We start from the raw sequence: 19,693 nt of genomic DNA, 5'->3' as shown, positions 1-19,693 counted from the left end.
CTTCCTCTTCTTGTTATCTTTCAGTTGCAAGAACAACTCCTTGTTTGGCAACTGAAGTTGTGACGGTGCTGAACGAAGGGGGGGAGGGAGGTTACAACAGGTCGTTGTGTAGTTGCGGCCATTGCAACATCCCTGGGGTCATGTAAAGAGTGTTCCCAACTTACCATAGTTCATTTAGTGACCATTCAAACTTGCAATGGCACTATAAAAAAGTGACATGTGACCGTTTCTCACACTTAACAGCCGTCACAAAACATGCCCACATGATCAAAATTCATACACTTGGCAACTGACTCGTGACGGTTGCAGCGTTCCAGGGTCACGTGATCGTCTTTTTGTGTCAAAGGGGGAAGCCGGAGTCACTTAACAACTGCATTCCTAATTTTAACAACTGCAGAGATTCACTTAATGACTGTGGTAAGAAAGGTCATAAAGTGGGGCAAAATCACTTAGCAGTGGAAATTTGTGGCTCAATAGATTCAAGTCAAGGACTACCCATAGGTGGGATTTAGCAGCTGGACAACTGGCTTGCAGTGACAATATTGCAAGCATTCCGGCCATGTGATGTCCTTTTGCAAACTTCCACTATCGGCTTCTGCCAAGCAAAGTCATTGGGGAAGCCAGCGGATCGTAGACGATGATCACGTGACTATGGGAACTGCATGAGATTTACCCAATGACAGGAACTGGGACTGCCACAACTGTTGTAAGTTGGTAAGTTGGCGGTCATAGGATGTTACACTTTACGAATGTGTCAGATAGCGATAGAATTCCTGGTCCCAATTACCATCATTAAGCAATGATTACCGTATTTTTCAGACTATAAGACGCTCTGGACTATAAGCTACGCCTAGCTTTTGCAGAGGAAATCAAGAAAAAAATCTGCCTCTGCCTCCCAGCATCTATCCGGTATTCATCTGACACATTCGCCTCGGCCCGTTCGCTGCCGCCCCTTCGCAGCGGCCCTTTTGCTACCACCATGACTCATTCACTGCTGCCACGGCCCATTCTACAACAGCTGGTCAGCACCCCACCAACACACACACACACACATGCTGCAATATTTGCTGTTGTCTATGGGGGAGAGGGGAAGACAGAGATAGTTACCATATTTTTTCAGAGTATAAGACGCACCAAGGTTTTGAAGAGGCAATTTTTTTAAAAAAAAGTTTTTGCACTCTGCAGGGCTTCTACAGGCTCTGCATGGCAATTTTGGTGATGGGGGCGGGGCTTCAGGAGGCAAAAAAAATGCTGTATTCAGTGTATGACGCACCCAGATTTTCAGCCTCTTTTTTGAGGGAAAAGGGTGTGTCTTATACTCAGAAAAATATGGTATCTAGGAGTCTATAATGGAGTAAGGTTGCTCAAGGGATGAGGAGATAGATTAGCTTAGTCAAGTCAAGGCACACAAGTCTCCTAATAAGGAAAATTAGGTAACTATTTCCTCTGTCCAGAAGGGCAGCAAGTTAGAACTCACCAGCTTGGGATGTGGGGGGGGGGGGGGAGAACCTCAATCGCTTTATATCAAGAGAAACGATCTTAGATGTTTGCCGATAGCTCTTTTGGGGTTTGTTCATATGGAATGGGACAACTCCCGCCCTGGTCAACTCAATTTGCCACAGCAGAACTCGTTGGGAGGAGGAAGGGACGACAGTTCCATAATTTAAAATAATTCATTTTGGTCGTTCACATTTCATTTTGCATCCTTTCCTTAATTATTCCTTCCATCGCTCCTTCAATATTAGTATAACTTCTGTCCCACGGTGAGTTTGTCCTACAGCACGTTGACTACACCAAGTCCTTAGACCAGTGATGGCTAATCTGCTCCGGACCGAGTGCCCGGGTGCAAATGCGCATGCGCTAGAACTCCCAAAACGCTGCGCATGTGCGGCCCACATGTATGCGCCCTGCCCCTCTGTGCATGTGCACGCCCTCCACACGTGCCCCACCCCCACACATGCGTATGTGCCCCTCCACCCCGTGCGTGCATGCATATCCCTCTGCATGTGCCCTATGCATTTGCGCCAGAGACTCAATGACTAGGTTTGCCATAACGGTTCAAGACCCCCCCCCGTCCTTGTTCATAGGATCTTTAAAAAGCACAGAATCCTGTGATCAGCTTTGCTTATGAGTTGTGGACATGAAAAACGCTTAGGTGGACATGAGAGGTTTTGTGATCTTCCACATTTCCAATTTGAGAAACACAAAGAACCTACCCGTTGTCCTTCACACAATGAGGTTAAAAAAAAAAAAGGTACCGTATTTTTGGGAGTATAAGACGCACCTTTTCCCTCAAAAAGGGGTGAAAATCCGGGTGTGTTTTAGACACTGAATACAGCAATTGTGGCTTACTAAAACCCCGTTCCTTTGCAAAAATTGAAGTGCAGAGGGTTTGGGAGGCTTGAAAAGTGCTCCTGAGGGCTGGGGAGGGCGGTTTTTGCCCCCCCCCCAGCCCTCAGGAGCACTCTACAAGCCTCCCAAAGCTCTGCACCCCCCCCCCCATTTTTTTTTGCAAAATACCAGGCGTGCAGAGGGTTTAGGAAGCCTGTAGAGTGCAAAAACTTTTTAAAAAAATTATCTCTTCAAAATCATGGTGTGTCTTCTACTCCGGTGCGTCTTCTAGTCTGAAAAATACGGTAATTCAGAGTGCTGTGATTTTTTTCCCAAGGATTTTTCATCAAAACATCAGAGTTAGGAAACAGAATAATATGGAAACAATGCTAGTCGCAAAATAACTCTCCTCTACTACAGGTAGTCCTTGACTTACAACTATTTGTTTAGTGACCATTTAAAGTTAAGACAGCATTGAAAAAAAGTGACTTATGACTGTTTTTCACATGGCTACCTGCAGTCCTCGAGTTACAAACAGTTCATTGAGCGACCGCTCAAAAGTTACAGCAGCATTGAAAAATGTAACTTGTTTCATAGTTACAACCTTTGCTGTGTCCCGAGTGGTGGTCACCTTTTGAGCCAGATTCACTTAACAACCGTATTACTTAACAACGGCAGTGATTCACTTAATAATTGTGTCAAGAAAGGTTGTAAAATGGGGGCAAAACTCAACAAATGTCTCACTTAACAGAAATTTTGGGCTGTTGTAAGTCAAGGGTTATCTTATTGCAGCATTCCTCTTGGTCACGTGATACAAATTTGGGTGCTTGGCAACGGGTTCATATTTATGACGGTTCTGGTGTCCTGGGGATCATGTGACCATCATTTCCAAGTTTCTGAGGAGCAAAGTCACTTGGGAAAACCAGATTCACTTAACAGCCGGTTACTAACTTAAGCACTGCAGTGATTCACTTAACAACAGTGGCAAGAAAACTTAAGAACTGTCTCGCTTAGCAACAGACATTTTGGGCTCAATTGTGGCCATAAGTCGAGAACTACCTGCATTACATAACTTTGGCTTTCCCCAACCTGGGGCCCACTAGCAGCAACAGGATACTAATTCCAAGATATTGTTCTGACCAAGGCTTCCCAAGAGCATGAAGCAAACTCCTAGTTCCGACAAAAACCCTTTATTAATTTACTCTGAGTTCTGCTCATTCACATCCAGCAAAGTCTTTCAAGGGAGGATTTACAGTCACAGACCTTATCTGGCTTGGAGAGCTGGCAGGCTGATATCTGCAAAACTTGGAAGGAGTCTCGGAGAATCAGGAACCAATGAAGCGAACTCATTGTCTCCTGCAAACTCCACTCCTCTTTCGCTCCTCTTTTATTTCTTCTGGGAGGGGGCCATTCATCATCCACCTGTGGCTTTACTCGACCCGTCGACCCCTGTCCTTTAGCTGTTCCCTTCGTCTGGCAACTCTGCGCATGCGCATACTGGGAATAAGCTCCAGCTGTTCGTCTGCCTCACTGATGTCTGACTCTGAAGGCAACTGATAACTGGCATATGGCTCTGGCCCCCTCTCTGCCTTCGACACAGAGCCCTCATCAGAGCCTTCCCCAGACTCCAGGACGGGCCCGTGTTCCTCCCCAACCTCCTCACTGCCCGAATCTGGCAAACCGAATCTGGTAGACCACAACAGATACTTTGAGGGCACTATTAACACACAATACTGTTTTCAGAAAACAAATTTTATTTTTAGCTTTCAAAAAATAGTTAGGAAGAACAGTGCAATATTTTTTTCTCCCTTTACCCTACAAAAGTATAATTTTAAATATATATATATTTAATAAAAATTAACCCTTTTATTTATAAGAGACTGTATAAGAATTGACCCACCCACCCACCCCAAACGTACTTGAATTGCGTGAGGGAAATTTAAAAATCTCTGCATAAAATTGATTTTGGCACCCTACTCAAAAGATATAAAATAGGATTTATACAATCAGTATTGGAGGCTCAGATTTTTCTTCGAACCATTTGACTTGGATGACTAATTCCCATCCTTTTTTTTTTTTTGAATAGCAAGATGGATAACTGCACCTTTAGACACTGAATACATTTGGAGGTTGCCACTTTGAGGAAAGCTGTTGTAGAAGTATAAAACAGCTTTTTTTTTTAATCAAACCACAAATCTAATCTTGCAATGGGTGTTAATATTAAACTGGACTCCAATCAAACTGGGTGAATGCTGAGAATACACAACGGTGGTCCTTTCGCTAAGCCTAAAAGGGAGATTCTGTGTAAGCATCTCTACCAATAAAGGAGAATAGTGATAGCTCAGGGTTAATGTAAGGGGTTCTTGATGCTCTCTGAGCTTGGTTGTTTTCTTGCAGACGTCTCACTACCCAACTAGGTAACATCATCAGCGCTATCACTAGTGACTTAGTTTGGGTAGCGAAACAACTACAAGAGAACAACCAAGCTCACGGAGCACCGAGGATCCCTCAGCTCTCTACCCTTTTAAAGCAAAAGCTTACAAAAGTCGTGATTTTTTTTTTTTAATCACAGAATTCGCTGATTGGTGAAAACTGAGCCCAAGATTGGATGTTGGGAATTGGGCCTTTAAGAGTGAGAAATCCTGCAAGGAATTTCTCCCGGCAAAGGACCGATTTATTTGGAGTCATTCCGTCTCAAAAGTCTTCCGCTCTCCCATAGCTTAGGTCCGCCATATTGCGTGTCGGGAGTCAACTTCCAGCAAGCGACTTCACGTTTCCGGAATGGAGCGAGAGAGAGAGAGAGAGCGCTCCGATTATTGAAGAGAAGGAAATCTGATGGAAAGGTGAGATTCATCTGATATTAAAGGAAACAGGGGGAAACAACAACAACAGTGCCGTCTTCATTCTGAAGCATTTTCTCCACAAAGGCCACGCCAATCATTTGAAGTTCAATATCTGAAGGCAACTGTGTTAGGTCCCCTCATTTTGGTAACATGACACAGAATCGTCCACCAGCTGGTTCAGAAAGTAAAACTGAGAATGGCCTCTGAGAGCTTATTCAGGTCGTGACAGCAAAGCTCTCTCATGAGCACAAAGTCCACTTTTCTGTCTTGTCCCACAAAAATCTCCAAAAGCTTCTTCCTCAGCCACTCGGTCTCCTCCTTGGAACGGAGTTTCTCCTTCTCAACCGGGCTGTCCTGCCATCCTCTACTGTAGTCCTCTCCAGAACCTGAAGGGGGCCTCCTGTCCCGGAGGTGAAGGACCTCTGTCTGCGAGACAGGACGGGGTGGCGGGAACAGTGAGGAGGGCTTTCCATTGAAAGAGTGGCAGTCGGGATACTTGGTTCTGCAATGGGAAGAGAGGGGGGGGAAAAGCAGAAAAATTCAAATCATGCCCCTGTTTTGCAAGAAATGGATTGGTTAACTTTTTTATTTTTTTTTCATCTTTCTCTATTTGAAGTAGCAATTTGCTTATTTTAAAACCAACTGTTTTCATTGGAGATTGTTAGATTGATGGCAGACTCCGGCTCCCTTCCCCCACTTGCTCTCTGCTCCCCACCCATCCATCTTTTTAACAATAGCACTTGGACATATATTGCTTCACAGTGCTTTTACAATCCTCTCTAAGCAGTTTACAGAGTCAGCCTATTGCCCCCAACAATCTGGGTCCTCATTTGACCCACCTCGAAAGGATGGAAGGCTGAGTCAACATTGACCCTGGTGAGATTCGAACTGCCAAACTGCTAGCAGCTGGTGATCAGCAGAAGTAGCCTGTAGTACTGCAGTCTAACCACTGTGCCACCACGGCTTGGGGAGCAAGTCCTGTCCTGTGCAGCCTGACGCCATCACACCGATGACACAAAGTGTGTCATTATGCAATTTGCGTAAGTCACACTGTGACTTGTGATGGACACTTTGGGCGATAATCCCCTCTATGAACAGGACATTAGCTCGAGAATGGGAGTTCAGCAAGCTGAGTGAAGATGGCATAAACTAGGACGGGCTGGAATTCTTTTCATTTTTGTGGGTCCGACTGGGGGAATTCCCTCCTCTACACATTTGGCTGTGAAAACCAGTTTAAGCCGCTATCGTTGTTTCCATGCCTTTACTTCTGTTTATCCAGCTATTCCTTTTTCTACCTTTTTATTGTCGTAAGCTGCCTAGAGTACATAGCGAGATAGGTGGCAAACAGATTTGACAAAATAAATTTTAAAAAGAAGTTTTCACCCAATAAGATAAACCCGTGGGTTTTATGCACCACTGGGAACATCTCATGGTAATCTAAGAAGAATTTAAGCTTGCTTGCCAAATTAGTAAATTAACAGAGTTGGAAGGGACCTTGTAGGTCTTCTAGTCCAACCCCCAGCCCAAGCAGGAAACCCTACACCATTTCTGACAGATGGCAGTCCAATCTCTTCTTGAAAACCTCCAGTGATGAAGCTCCTGCAACTCCTGAAGGCAACTTCTGTTCCATTGGTTTTCATTAAAACTTATCTTCAATTAACATTTCTCAGATAATACCGTATTTTTCAGAGTATAAGACGCACCTTTTTCCCTCAAAAAAGAGGGTGAAAATTTGGGTGCTTCTTATACTCTGATTATAGCATTTTTGGCCTCCCGAAACCCCTCCCCTTTGCAAAAATGGCCGTGCATAGCCTTTAGGAGGCTTCCAGAGTGCTGCTGGGGAGGGCAAAAATGAGCGAAGAACAGGCCATTTTGTTGCTCGTTTTTGCTCCTCCAGCCACCAGGATCACTCTACAACCCACCTAAAGGCTATTCAGGCCCTTTTTATTTGACAAAAAGTGGCCCCGTTTTCACGAAAAAATGGGTCATGTTTGGGAGGTCTGCAGAGTGCAAAAACTTTTTTTTAAAATTTGCCTCTTCAAAATCTTGGTGCGTCTTGTACTCTGAAGAATACGGTAATGAATAGCGCAATGGAATTCCATAATGGAACCCGGGTGCTTTGGACTGAGCAATAATTGGAAGGTGAGATACGAAGGATTGATTGATGGCAAAGGATTGGTTGTGGCAACTAAAAAGTCAGGCCCTTCCCACTTCTGGCCACAAGATGGAGCTCTGCCACTGTTTTTCATCATCATCGCTTCCAAAGCCTTCAACATGGTTGCAACCAAGAATTCCAGGAACTGTAATTTCGGTAGAATTAGAAAAAGGGCAAAGGTGGCAATTGGGAAATATCTGGCAGCTGCCACCGTCCTCTAACATGTTTTGCTATCCTGCCATTCCAGACCTGTTTCTCACCACCAACATAGTAGCAACCAAGAGCAGCCTTTGTTCTGACCGAGGCTTCCCGAGAGCATGAAGCAAACTCCTGGTCCCAACAAAAAAAAACGTTTTTATTCATTTACTGTGAATTCTGCTCATTCACATCCAGCAAAGTCTTTCGAGGGAGGATTTACGGTCACAGACCTTATCTGGCTTGAAGAGCTGACAGTCCAATATCTGCAAAATTTGGCAGGGAGTCACTAATTGTCTCCTGCAAACTCCACTCCCCTTTCGCTCCTATTTTATTCCCTCTGGGAGGGGCCATTCACCGTCCACCAGTGGCCTTACTCCCAAGTCGATCTTTGTTCCTTAGCTGTTCCCTTTGTCTGGCAATTCTGCGCATGCGCACAAAGGGAACAGGCTCCAGCTGTTCATCTGCCTCACTGATGTCTGGCTCTGAAGGCGGCTGATAACTGGCATAGGGCTCTGGCCCCATCTCTGCCCTCGACATAGAGCCCTCATCAGAGCCTTCCCCAGACTCCAGGACTGGCCCATGTCCCTCCCCAACCTCCTCACTGTCCGAATCTGCTGCCAGCTCCACTGGCAGGCCGAAACAGCCTATGACTCTCAGTTGCTATCCAAAGCTAAACCTGGTTAATGCTTAGATTATGAAGGGAATGTCGTGCTTCAGAGAAATTGCCAACCCATAACTGACTGAAGGCCACTTCATCGGCCACCCCAAGATTGAAAGTTGAAAGACCAGGAAGTTGAAATTCGTCATGAACACATCGTTTCCTTGTGGCTGTCGAAGAAACCATAGAAACCACAAAGGAAATTTTATCTTTGGCCTCAGCCATTGGCAGCCTCATTGCATAGAGGAACAGGAAGAAGTCCCAGATTATGAAGTTGGACAGAAACTACGTGGGCACTCTGGCCAAGAAACCTGAAAGAATTGTTGAAAGATTTAAAATTGATTAAAAAAAAAAAGTTTTGTTTTCACGGGACTTAAATTTGAATTCGATATCGATTTAGGTTCTGTAGATTGATTGCTAAAGTATATACAATATTACTTAAGATGAACTTGGTAGATGAATGTGTAAAAAATAAAAATCTACGGTAAAACGGGCAAAAATTTTTGAGTATAATGATAGATAAATGGGAGAATGTATGGACTAATGTATTAAAATTTGCTTTGATTTATAGTTTGAAAGAAACATGCCCTCCCATAAAAACCCCCAAGAGTTAAATTCAAGGCACCAGGATAACGCACTGGTTAAAACACAGTATTGCAAGTGAACTCTGCCGATTGCCAGGAGTTCGATCCTGACTGGCCCCAGGCTGACTCAGCCTTCCGTCCTTCCGAGGTCCATAAAACTGGGTCCATGTGAACCCAGATTGTTGGGGGCAAGAGGTTGACTCTGTAAACCGCTTAGAGAGGGGCTGTAAAGCACTATGAAGTGGAATATAAATCTAAGTGCTATTGCTATTGCCTGGCCCAGAATGGAACTATTTTTATTTCCATCCATCTATAAGATGTTGGTTTTTAAATCTAATGTTCTGACCCAGGCTTCCTTAACAAGCAAGAAGCAAAGTCTTGGTCCCGGCAAAATCCTTTTTAATTACACGACTGTGAATTCCTTTCATTCATAGACCACAAGGCTTTGCAAACAGTCTTTCAGAGGGTTGTTTATCAAATACGAACCTTATCTTGTTTGGCAAGCTGCCAAACAAGGGCAAGGCAAAACTTGGCACAGAACTTTTCTCTCTTGACATGAACAGTTGAACGAATTGTTTCCCGCAAAAGCCCCCTCCCCATTCACTCTCTTTCGTTTCCTATGGGAGGGGCCAATCACCTCCAAGGTTTGGCTTTACTCCCTAGTCGACCCTGATTTCTGAGTTGTTCTTGTTTTCTTGAAGCTCTGCGTATGCGCACACTGGGAACAGCCTCCAGCTGTTCTTCTGCCTCGCTGCTGTATAGCTCCCTCTCTGCCTCCGATGCAGAGCCTTTGCCTGAGCTTTCTTCAACCCCCCCCCCCCCAGGCCTGACCCACGTTCCTCCCCAATCTCCTCAGTGTCCGACTCTGCTGCCAGCTCCGCAGGCTGCCGGCGGGCCACAACATCTAAACCTAACCCAGGCAGAGTAGCTCAAGGGATATATTTGTTAGAAGAGGATCAGAAACACTCACCTTGTTTTCTTCCTCAGGAACTCTGCTAAGGTAGGGCCGCTTCGTCCTAAGGGATCGTCCGGCACCATGAATATGTTCCCCACGAAGGTGTACTGCAACAAGCTGCACAACAGAAAACCAGAGAAAGGGGTTCACATGTTCTGCAAAGCCACAGCCTGTTTCGCAAGCTCAAATGGGTCAGGTCTATTGATGGTGCCGAGGTCCAAATGACGGCTTGCGAGCCACTCAACACACTAAACCAGCGGTCACCATGAGAAAATTTTGGTGGCCCACAGAAAAATTATTTGCATTTTTTTATATTGCATTAAATCAGGGGTCCTCACACTACGGCTCCTGGGTCGGATACGTGCAATGAACGCTTATGTTGCTGCAGAGAGTCTCCCCCTTCGGGGTCTTTTTGTGTGGGTCAGAGGGGAGAAGAAATTCCAACTTGGGGTCTGCTTCAGCCGCCTGGTGTGGGGCTTTGGGAGAAGGCTGGAGGGAAAGCGGAACTGATGGCAAAGAGCCGGAGGGCCATGTTACAGTGCGACTACATCATGGCCTGGAACTGGCTGACCATCTCAGCCCGCTGAGCCTCCAGGCGCCAGTACCTGGCCTTGCACTCCTGCAGATCTTCCCTCTGCTTGGAAAGTCCTCAGTGAGGTGCTTCTGCTGAGTCTCCTTCTCGGTCAGATCCAATTTGAACTGAGCCAGCTGTTTTGCCAACTCTTTCTCAAGGTGGCTGCTTAGCTCCAGCAACTGCTTCCTGTTGGGGACCCCCCTAAGGAGCCCAGGCAGGCAGGAAGGCGAGGAGTGGCTGGGAGGGGAGGGGTGGGCAGAGGCCGGCGAGGCACCCCTCAACGTGAGTGACATCGAGTTGGCCACACCCGTCCAGTCACATGACCACTTAGCCACGCCCACCCAGGCAGTCATTAGGACGATCATATTATTGGTCCACGGGATTTAAAATTATGAATTTAGTGGTCCCTGAGGTCCGAAAGGTTGGGGACTAAACCACAAGTAAGTAAACCAGCTTGGGTTTTCTGCAATTTGCAAATGCAACCAGAAAGAAATATTTTTTTAAGGAAAAAAAATCATCCACTGGACTTCTCCCCCCTCTCCCCAAGGATTTAGCCGAGGTATTAGCTTAGCACTGCTGAGAAACACTGCATTCTAGCCTCCTTACTACCTTGAATAGCCGAGGCTAAACGTATGCATATAGGTTCTCCTGCTTGACCAGGGGGCTAGACTAGAAGACCTCTAGGGGTCCCTTCCAGCTTACTCTAAAAATGTAATTTTTCGGCAACCTCCTGAAAGCAGCCATTTTGGGAGCAACAACACACATTTCAGAGGGAGCCAATTTTCACAGACCTCCTCAGCGCCTCAGGATTAAGCCCTAAAATTCAGTCACTGAATTTCAACAGCAGAATTTTCTCTGCTTTACATTCCAGATTAAGAGGGCCCCCGAGAGCAGTTATGGGGGCCATTCCCATCGCCAAAAGGGCCACGCGGGTAGTCCTCGACTTGCGACCACAATTGAGCCACAAGTTTCCGTCGCCGAGCAAGACAGTTTTTAAGCTCGGTTCTGCCCCATTTTACCTCCTTTCTTGCCACGGTTATTAAGTGAACTACTGCAGTTGTTAAAGTTAGTAACACAGTTGTTAAGTGGGACAGGGAGTCTGGCTTCCCTGTTGACTTGGTTTGTCGGAAGGTGGCAAAAGGGGATCGTGTGCAACTGTCATAAATATGAATCTGTTGCCAAGCATCTGAATTTTGATCCCTTGACTGGGGGGGGGGGGGAATCAATGGTAATAGTTATGTCATTTTTCTTTCAGTGCTGTTGTACCTCTGTTCCGTCACTAAGTGAACTCTTGTAACCGTAATGTTTGGAGTTGGTTTGGCCTCTTTTTTCCTCCTTGAAATTGGGTAATTGTGCCCATCCCTATCACAAACAAACCACTGAAAACACTCCCCTCAGGGCTTATCAGGGACCCGGTGGCTCAGTGGCTAAGTCACTGAGCTTGTCGACCAGAAAGGTCGGCAGTTCAGCGGTTCGAATCCCTAGTGCCACATAACGGTGTGAGCTCCTGTTACTTGTCCCAGCTTCTGCCAACCTAGCAGTTCGAAAGCATGTAAAAATGCAAGTAGAAAAAATAGGAACCACCTTTGGTGGGAAGGTAACAGTGTTCTGTGAACCTTCAATGTTTAGTCATACCGGCAGGGGTGGGTTCCTCCCGGTTCGCACCAGTTCTTGCGAACCTGTTCATCAGTGAACCCGGAAGTAATTAACTTCCGGGTTCCTAGCTCCTAGCCCCTGTCGCTGGGTGCCTGCGGGGTTTTTCTTTTTAAAAAACGCCTCTCCGGATGATCTTGAAATCCTGCAAGGTTGCTTTGGAAGGGGACAGATAGGCAGATTCCCCCTGCCCCCCTCCCTGGGTGCCTGCAGCCTTAAAGCAAGCGTTTGCACAATAAAGAAAATCTCACGAGCAAGAGAAGTTTCGGAAGCTTCCAAGGCTACAGGCAATCAGGAATGGGGTGGGGGAATCCCTCGCAGGTTTTCAAGATCGTCTGCAGAGGCGTTTTTAAAAAGAAAACAGTCTTCTTGGGAGGGGGAATGGGCTGCGCTCCTGGTTCTGGGGATTCCCCCCCCCCCCAAAAAAAAGACCAGCTTCCCATCTCTCCAAATCTTGTGGCTTTTCAGGATTTTCTTTTAAAAAAACGCCTCTCCGGATGATCTTGAAATCCTGCAAGGTTGCTTTGGAAGGGGACAGATAGGCAGATTTCTCCTGCCCCCCTCCCTGGGTGCCTGCAGCCTTAAAGCAAGCGTTTGCACAATAAAGAAAATCTCAGGAGCGAGAGAAGTTCTTAATTGCTTTTACTGTTAAGTTTCGGAAGCTTCCAAGGCTACAGGCAATCAGGAATGGGGTGGGGGAATCCCTCGCAGGTTTTCAAGATCGTCTGCAGAGGAGTTTTTAAAAAGAAAATGGTCTTCTTGGGAGGGGGAATGGGCTACACTCAGAGGAGCCAGCGCTTGGGGCACCCTGAAACAATGCATCCCCGCCGCCTCGTTCTACTCAGCAAGCGGGGACATCCCGTCTGTGCCCACTTCTGCTGCCACCACCTCCGCTCCCAAACGCAACTGTCAGCTGCGAGCAGGTGACTGAAGCTGCTGCTTGCAGTCATTTACCCCTGTGAGAGCTCCTCTTTGGTAACATCATCAGTGCTAGAAGGGAATGGGGTTGGGGGGGGAGGAGGAGAAAGTTAGGACAAAAAAGAAAAAGATAAGGAGGGAGAGGACTGTGGGGTCCTTTGGTGTTCTCTGAACGTGGTGGTTTTTAATTAGTTTAGGGAATTTTTATTTATTTATTGTTTATAGAATGTTTATTACAAGAAATGTTATTCCTTTTTGCAAATGTTTTATTTGTGATGCAATATGTTGCTTTTAAGTGTTTAGACCAGGTTTATGTGTCTCAAAGTGGCTGCTTTTCTATGGGCAGGCCAGGTTTGTTGCAAGGCAGTGTGTTTCACCCTCGTTTAGGTAATTCTGAGGTGCTTGATGGTTCTGTGAGTGCCTGTCCTTTATAATTTTCCACATTGCCTTGATGGTTTTTATTCCAGTGACTTTGTCTTTCCTGTTCTTAGGCTTAGGAAAAAAAAACTGGTTTCATTGGCAGTCTTTTTTATGGGGGGGGGGGGGATTTTTATTTTTTTTGTGTTTTCCTAGCACTGTCATAGTTTGTGGGTGTGGGTGGGTGTGTAATGTCCCACAGTTATCTATGCATTAATAATGATCTAGTAATATTAATAATATCTAGTAATTAGTAATATCTAGTAATAACATCGTCTTGGCCACTCCCACCAGGTCACATGGGTGGCAGGCCACTCCCATCCGGTCACATGGGTGGCAAGCCACTCCCATCCGATCACATGGGCAGCAAGCCACTCCCACAAAGGAGGCCACGCCCACAGAGTAGGTTCGAACAATTTTTGAAACCCACCCCTGCATACCGGCCACATGACCACGGAGATGTCTTCAGACAGCGCTGGCTCTTCGGCTTTAAAACGGAGATGAGCACCACCCCCTAGAGTTGGGAACGACTAGCACATATGTGTGAGGGGGAAATTTATCTTTACCTTTAAGGGTTTAAGGCTGGGAAGGAAATGGTGGGCCTATCAGGTGGTACATACAGGTTGAACTTGAGGTAAGGAGCAGCTACTTAAGTGTGAGGGATGAAAAATAAAAATCAAGAATGGCTGATTGTTGAATGACTCATCATTTTAACAACCCCCATAATCTCTTTTGGGATGGAGTCCGGCCAACTGAATGGAGCTGTGTTGTGTCCTGGCTGGATGCCCTTCCTGTCACCGATGCCTGGTTGTTGAATCAATGTGGACTGAATACGGCTTAACCACAACTCATTCAGAGACTGTTCGAAGTTACGACAGCGCTAAACAAGCGGCACTCGCAAGCCGCCCTGCACGCTGCTAAGCCACTGAGCTTGTCGATCGGAAAGGTCGGCAGTTCAGCGGTTCGAATCCCTAGTCCGGGTCTCCTGTGTGAGCAGGGAACTGGACTAGATGGCCTCCAAGGTCCCTTCCGATTCTGTTACTGTTTATACTGTTCTGGCCATCCCAGCACTGCTTGAGACAGGTGATGGGGATTGTGGTCCAAGGACCACGGCAAAAAAAATGGCTGTGAAATTGGGTACAGCCATGCGATGCTGTCGCTTAACAAGCACACATTTAATGGTGAATTTTAAGTCTAAAATGTGGGTAATCAGGGACATCCTATGATATCACGTCTCCAAATAGCTTCCTGTAGCTCTTGAGGGCCATCTGAGCAAAGCTAATGTAAGGTGAGAACATTTCTTATCTGTAGGCAAGATATACAGACGAAGGAATCGAAATTAACAAAGAATTGATTGAGAGGGAGGGAAGGAAGGAAAGAGAATTAGGTGAGAGGGAGGGACGGAGGGAGGAAAGAAGGAAGGAAAGAAGGAAAGAGAATTGATTGAGAGGGAGGGAGAGAAGGAAGGAAAGAGAATTAGGTGAGAGGGAGAGATGGAGGGAGGAAAGAAGGAAGGAAAGAGAATTGGTTAAGATGGAGGGAGGGAAGGAAGGAAAGAGAATTAGGTGAGAGGGAGGGAAGGAAGGAGGGAGGGAGGGAAGGAGGGAGGGAGGGAAGGAAGGAAGGAAGGAAGGAAGGAAGGAAGGAAGGAAGGAAGGAAGGAAGGAAGGAAGGAATTTTCCCAATAATTGCAATACAGAAAAATCATAGGAAAATTATGACAATGTAGTTATTAATAAACAAACCGGCTCTTTTTCCATTGCACCATTTCAGAGGGGACCTCAAACAGAAGAAGCTCCATATTTGAAGAACATTCTCTAGAAATGATCTTCTAAAAAACTAAGTGGGGAAAAAAGCTTTCCAACAGGTCATCCTAAGTTTGCCCGTCTGTTTTGTTTTGTTTTTCCTCCTACAACTCCGGGACTGCAGGCTGAAGAGCATTTTTCCCACACGTGTTTTCAAAATATAAGAGGAAAATGTTAAAGAGCACCAGAGCACGGGTGTGTAGGTGCGCTTGGAGAAAGATCTGTCTTGTTTGGGAAAGGAGATATGTACGAGCGAGGGAGTGAAGCAGCTGTCAAGCTCAGCAGGTGGCTAAATGGCCAAGGAGGAAGAGGTTTGGACTTCACCAAACGTGGGAAGACCAGCCGAAAGGGGAAGCAGATCCCAGGGGCTTCCCGCTCCAGAAATGCCGAGGAGCTACAGCCAGCCAAGCAGCCGTGAGACACCTTCCTTCTCCAGACCCCAGCACAAAATGTCAACCCTGAAACGGTTATAGCTGAGGCCATCTTGGAGGTGTCAGGGCTGCCATACCACCGGGGGGGTGGGGGGGGGTAGGGAGGGAAATACCGTATTTTTGGAGCATAAGAGGCACCGGAGTATAAGATTTTGAAGAGGTAAATTTTAAAAAAAGGTTTTGCACACTCTGCAGGCCTCCCAAAACCTCTGCACGCCTCATTTTTTTTTTTTGTGAAAAACGGGGCATGCAGAGAGTTTGAGAGGCCTGCAAAGTGCTCCTGGGGGGCTGGGGGAGGCAAAAAAAAATTTGCATATGCTTTGGGAGGTTTGTAGAATGCTCCTGGGGGCTGGGGGGGGGGCAAAAACAAGCAAAAAATGGCCCAATGGACCCCTAGAGGTCTTCTAATCTAGCCCCCTGCTCAAGTAGGAGAACCTATACCCATACGTTTAGCCTCGGCTATTCAAGATAGTAAGGAGGCTACAAATGCAGTGTTTCTCAGCAGTGCTAAGCAAAAAAAAAAAAAGGCATGCAGAGCTTTGGGAGGGTCTTAGAGTGCTCCTGGGGGCTGTGGGGGGGGCACATTTTTAGCTCATTTTGCCCTCCCCAGCCCCCAGGAGCACTTTGCAGGCCTCCCAAAACATCTGCATGTCCATTTTTGCAAAGGGGGGGGCGGGGTTTCAGGAGGCCAAAAATGCTGTATTCAGTGTGTAAGACGCACCCAGATTTTCACCCTCTTCTTTTGGCGAAAAAGGTGCATCTTATAACTCCAAAAAATACGGTGGGTAGTTGGATGCTTTTTGTAGTGAAAACAATAAAGCTTATCCTGTGGGAACCCAAGGACAGTCCCACAGCTGGCTGGCCAGAGGAAGAGGGGAAACTTAATTAGTGAAAGCTGTGGGTATGTTTAGAGTCACCTTTCACTAGTGCCAATATCAACAACAACAACACCATCTTTTAATAAGCCTTTGCAAAATTCGAATGCTTGGTAACTGACTTACATTTATGACAATTGCAGTGTCCCGGAGTCACATAATCATGGTGTTTTTGTTTTTTTTTGGCAGCCTTCTGACAAGCAGAGTCAATGGGGGAAGCCAGATTCACTTACAACTCCGTAACCTGGCAAATGCACTGATTCACTTAATAACTGCGACAAGAAAGGTCGTAGAATAGGGCAAAGCTCTTTTAGCAATCGCCTTGCTTAGCAATAGAAATTTGGGGCTCAGCTGTGGTCATAAGTCGAAGACTAGCTGTACATAAAACCATTCGGCTGGGAGGGAACCAGGGGTGGGTTCCTGCCAGTTCTAAGCTCTTCTATAGAAGAGGTTCCACAAATCTACAGTGCCCTTTAGAACCGGTTCCAGCTCCCTCCCCCCACCGCCCATTCGCACATCATCAAGATGAAGAGTGAGAGGAGGAATTCTGGGAGTTGAAGTCCACAAGTCTTAAAGTTGTCAAGTTTGAACACCCCTGTTTTTTTTTTTCCTAAAGGGTTAGGGGTGCAAGGGTCTTGTAACTTGACAGCTTTAAGACTTGCACACTTCAATGCCAGAGTTCCTGAGCCAACATGACTGGAGGAGGAATTCTGGGAGTTGAAGTCCACAAGTCTTAAAGGTGTCAAGTTTGAACACCCCTGGGGGTTTTTTTCTAAAGGGATAGGGGTGCAAGGGTCTTGTAACTTGACAGCTTTAAGACCTGCATGCTTTAAATGCCAGAGTTTCTGAGCCAACGTTTTGGTTGCTAAGAAAGAGCGTTGTTAAGTGCGTTTCACCACATTTTACAAGTTGGCCACGCCCATTCAGTCACATGACTGCCAAGCCACTCCCACCCAGTCACATGGCCAGCAAGCCACTCTCACAAGGCAGGCCACACCTACAGAAGAGGTTCTAAAAAAATTTGAAACCCACCACTGGAGGGAACCCAGAGGTCTTATAGTCCAACCCACTGCTCAAAATAGGAGGCCTTTTACCAGTGACGGCTAGCCTTTTTCTCCTCGCGTGCCGCCCCCTGTGCATGCATACGCGGTATTCTGCCGGTTCGCCACAGTTCGGGCAAACCGGTAGTGGTGCCAGCGGGAGGCTCCGCCCACCTGCCCAGACATCAACACGGACTCTCAGCACATGCGCAGAAGCACACACTCCCAGTTCCAAACCAGTAACAAAGGTAAGAGAAAACTATTGCTGATGCATGCGTGTCTCCCGGGCAGAGACCCGAAATCAGCTGGCCGGCGGGAGACCCTACGCGCATGCCTGGTAAAGCAGAGCTGGGCAACGGCTCAGGTGCCCTCAGGTTTACCATCACGGCCTTATACCAATATACCTTATATATTATACCAATATACCTTATATCAACTGATTACCCAGTCCAGTCTATTTTTAGAAACCTCCAGTGGTGAAGTACCCACAATTCCAGAGCAGGAAGCGAGTTGTTTTATAAATTGTTTTTTCTCCATTAAGGCGTCTCAGGAGAAACAGAGATCAAAACTAAACTGTCTGTCTGTGGTTTCCATCACTTCTCAGAAGAAACTCCCACCCAAAAATCTTGGAAATTTCAAATGTAGAAATAAAGGACTTCCTGGAACTGTCCTCGTTAACATCTTCAGTCCTCAATGGGTGGCAGGCGGATTAGTGGGAAGGCATTGAAATGTGTCATTTCCCCCAGACCACACCAGATAGCCATAGTCCCATGTCAAATGCCTCTTTCTTCATAACTGACTCTGGAGGACAAATCTTCAGCTTCCTTGACTCCCTCAACCGAGTCTCGACTCTATTTCTTCCCACCTCATTCAAGAAAGGGAAAACCTGTCTAGAACAGGGTTTGTGGAAAGATGGCCCCTTTTATGATGTGTGGACTTCAACTCCCAGAATTCCTGAACTGGCATGCTGGTTCAGGAATTCTGGGTGTTGAAGTCCACATGTCATAAAGGGGCCATGTTTTCCCCCCCTTCAAATCCCTTTCAAGAAAGTCCTTTAAAAAAAGGGGGTGATTGCCTCTTTCTCCACCCCACTGAGCTCCCAAATTTAAGAATCCTCCTTCACCTCTCTTTGATGATCTTGATCCATCTCTTGGATTCTTTGGCAAGGTCCCGGAACTGGTCGTTGGTGACAATCACCCCGTTGGTCTGTTCCGCTAGATTCAGCATCATTCTGCAGTCCAATGAAAAACATGTAAAAGGAGAGCCAGAGAGAAATTTTGCCTCTCCTGTGTCAAAGTTCTCAAGCTTGGTTCACCGACAAAAGGGCGAACGACAAAACCGTGCCTGACTAAACCGCGGTGACAAAACCACGAGTTCTAAAGCGCTCCGATGAATGAGTGCTGAATCGCATCAACAACAGCGCAGCGACAGAAGCGCGCTGTAAAACTAAACCTAACCCTAAACCTAACCCTAAACCTAACCCTAAACCTAACCCTAAACCTAACCCTAAACCTAACCCTAAACCTAACCCTAACCCTAAAACTAACCCTAACCCTAACCCTAACCCTAACCCTAACCCTAACCCTGAACCTAATCCTGACCCTAACCCTTACCTTAACTTAAATCGCCCTTCTGTCGCCGCGCTGTTGTAAAGCGCCCTTCTGTCACCACGCTGTTGTCGGCGTGTTGATGATGTTGCGGTTTTAGCAACACGGTTTTGTCAGCGCGCTTTTGTCGTGCACGCTTTTGTCGGGCCACGCTCAAGCTTCCTTTGAGGAGAGGTCCACATCCATCATGGATACTTGCCCCATTGCAAAAGATCCGGAAGGGCAAAGGTCTTGTCTAGGAAATGCTTGTTCGTTTTTAAGGGGGGCCCCAGTCCCCAGGAGCACTTTACAAGCCTCCCAAAGCACTTTGACTTACCATATTTTTCAGAATATAAGACGCACCTTTTTCCCTAAAAAAAAAGAGGGTGAAAATCTGGGTGCGTCTTATACACTGAATACAGCATTTTTGGCCTCTCAAAACCCTGACCCCTTTGCAAAAATGGACGTGCATTGCCTTCAGGAGGCTTCCAGAGTGCTTCTGAGGGCTGGGGAGGGCAACAATGAGCAAAAAATGTGCCCTTTTTTGCTCGTTTTTGCCCCTCCCCCAACCCCCAGGAGCATTCTACAAGCCTTCCAAAGCTCTGTATTTGTTTTGCAAAAAATGAGGCGTGTAGAAGGTTTAGGAGGCCTGCAGAGTGCAAAAACTTTT

The 19,693-nt window shown here is 46.5% G+C and overlaps 1 protein-coding gene across 3 annotated transcripts in view; it reads right to left on the bottom strand.

Moving 5' to 3' along the window:
- Nucleotides 1-4,250: 4,250 nt before the first annotated feature.
- Nucleotides 4,251-19,693, bottom strand: part of KHNYN (KH and NYN domain containing) — a 36,919-nt gene continuing 21,476 nt past the window's right edge. For 2 of the 3 annotated variants that reach the window (XM_087714148.1, XM_087714146.1), the window contains exons 6-8: nucleotides 18,561-18,668; nucleotides 9,740-9,841; nucleotides 4,251-5,676 (exon numbers count right to left, since the gene is read on the bottom strand). In XM_087714148.1, coding sequence (XP_087570274.1) covers nucleotides 5,352-5,676; nucleotides 9,740-9,841; nucleotides 18,561-18,668 — 535 coding nt within the window. In that variant the 3' untranslated portion in view covers nucleotides 4,251-5,351. The remainder of the gene's footprint in view (nucleotides 5,677-9,739; nucleotides 9,842-18,560; nucleotides 18,669-19,693) is intronic. The other variant, XM_087714147.1, reaches the window with a different exon arrangement.

Source organism: Thamnophis sirtalis, unplaced genomic scaffold (assembly GCF_051295495.1).
Source record: "Thamnophis sirtalis isolate CommonGarterSnake01/CBP01778 unplaced genomic scaffold, rThaSir2_p1.2 scaffold_4, whole genome shotgun sequence".
Classification (NCBI taxonomy): Eukaryota; Metazoa; Chordata; class Lepidosauria; order Squamata; family Natricidae; genus Thamnophis; species Thamnophis sirtalis.
The sequence above is the reverse complement of the archived record's forward strand: the minus strand, read 5'-3'. Positions and strand labels throughout refer to the sequence as shown.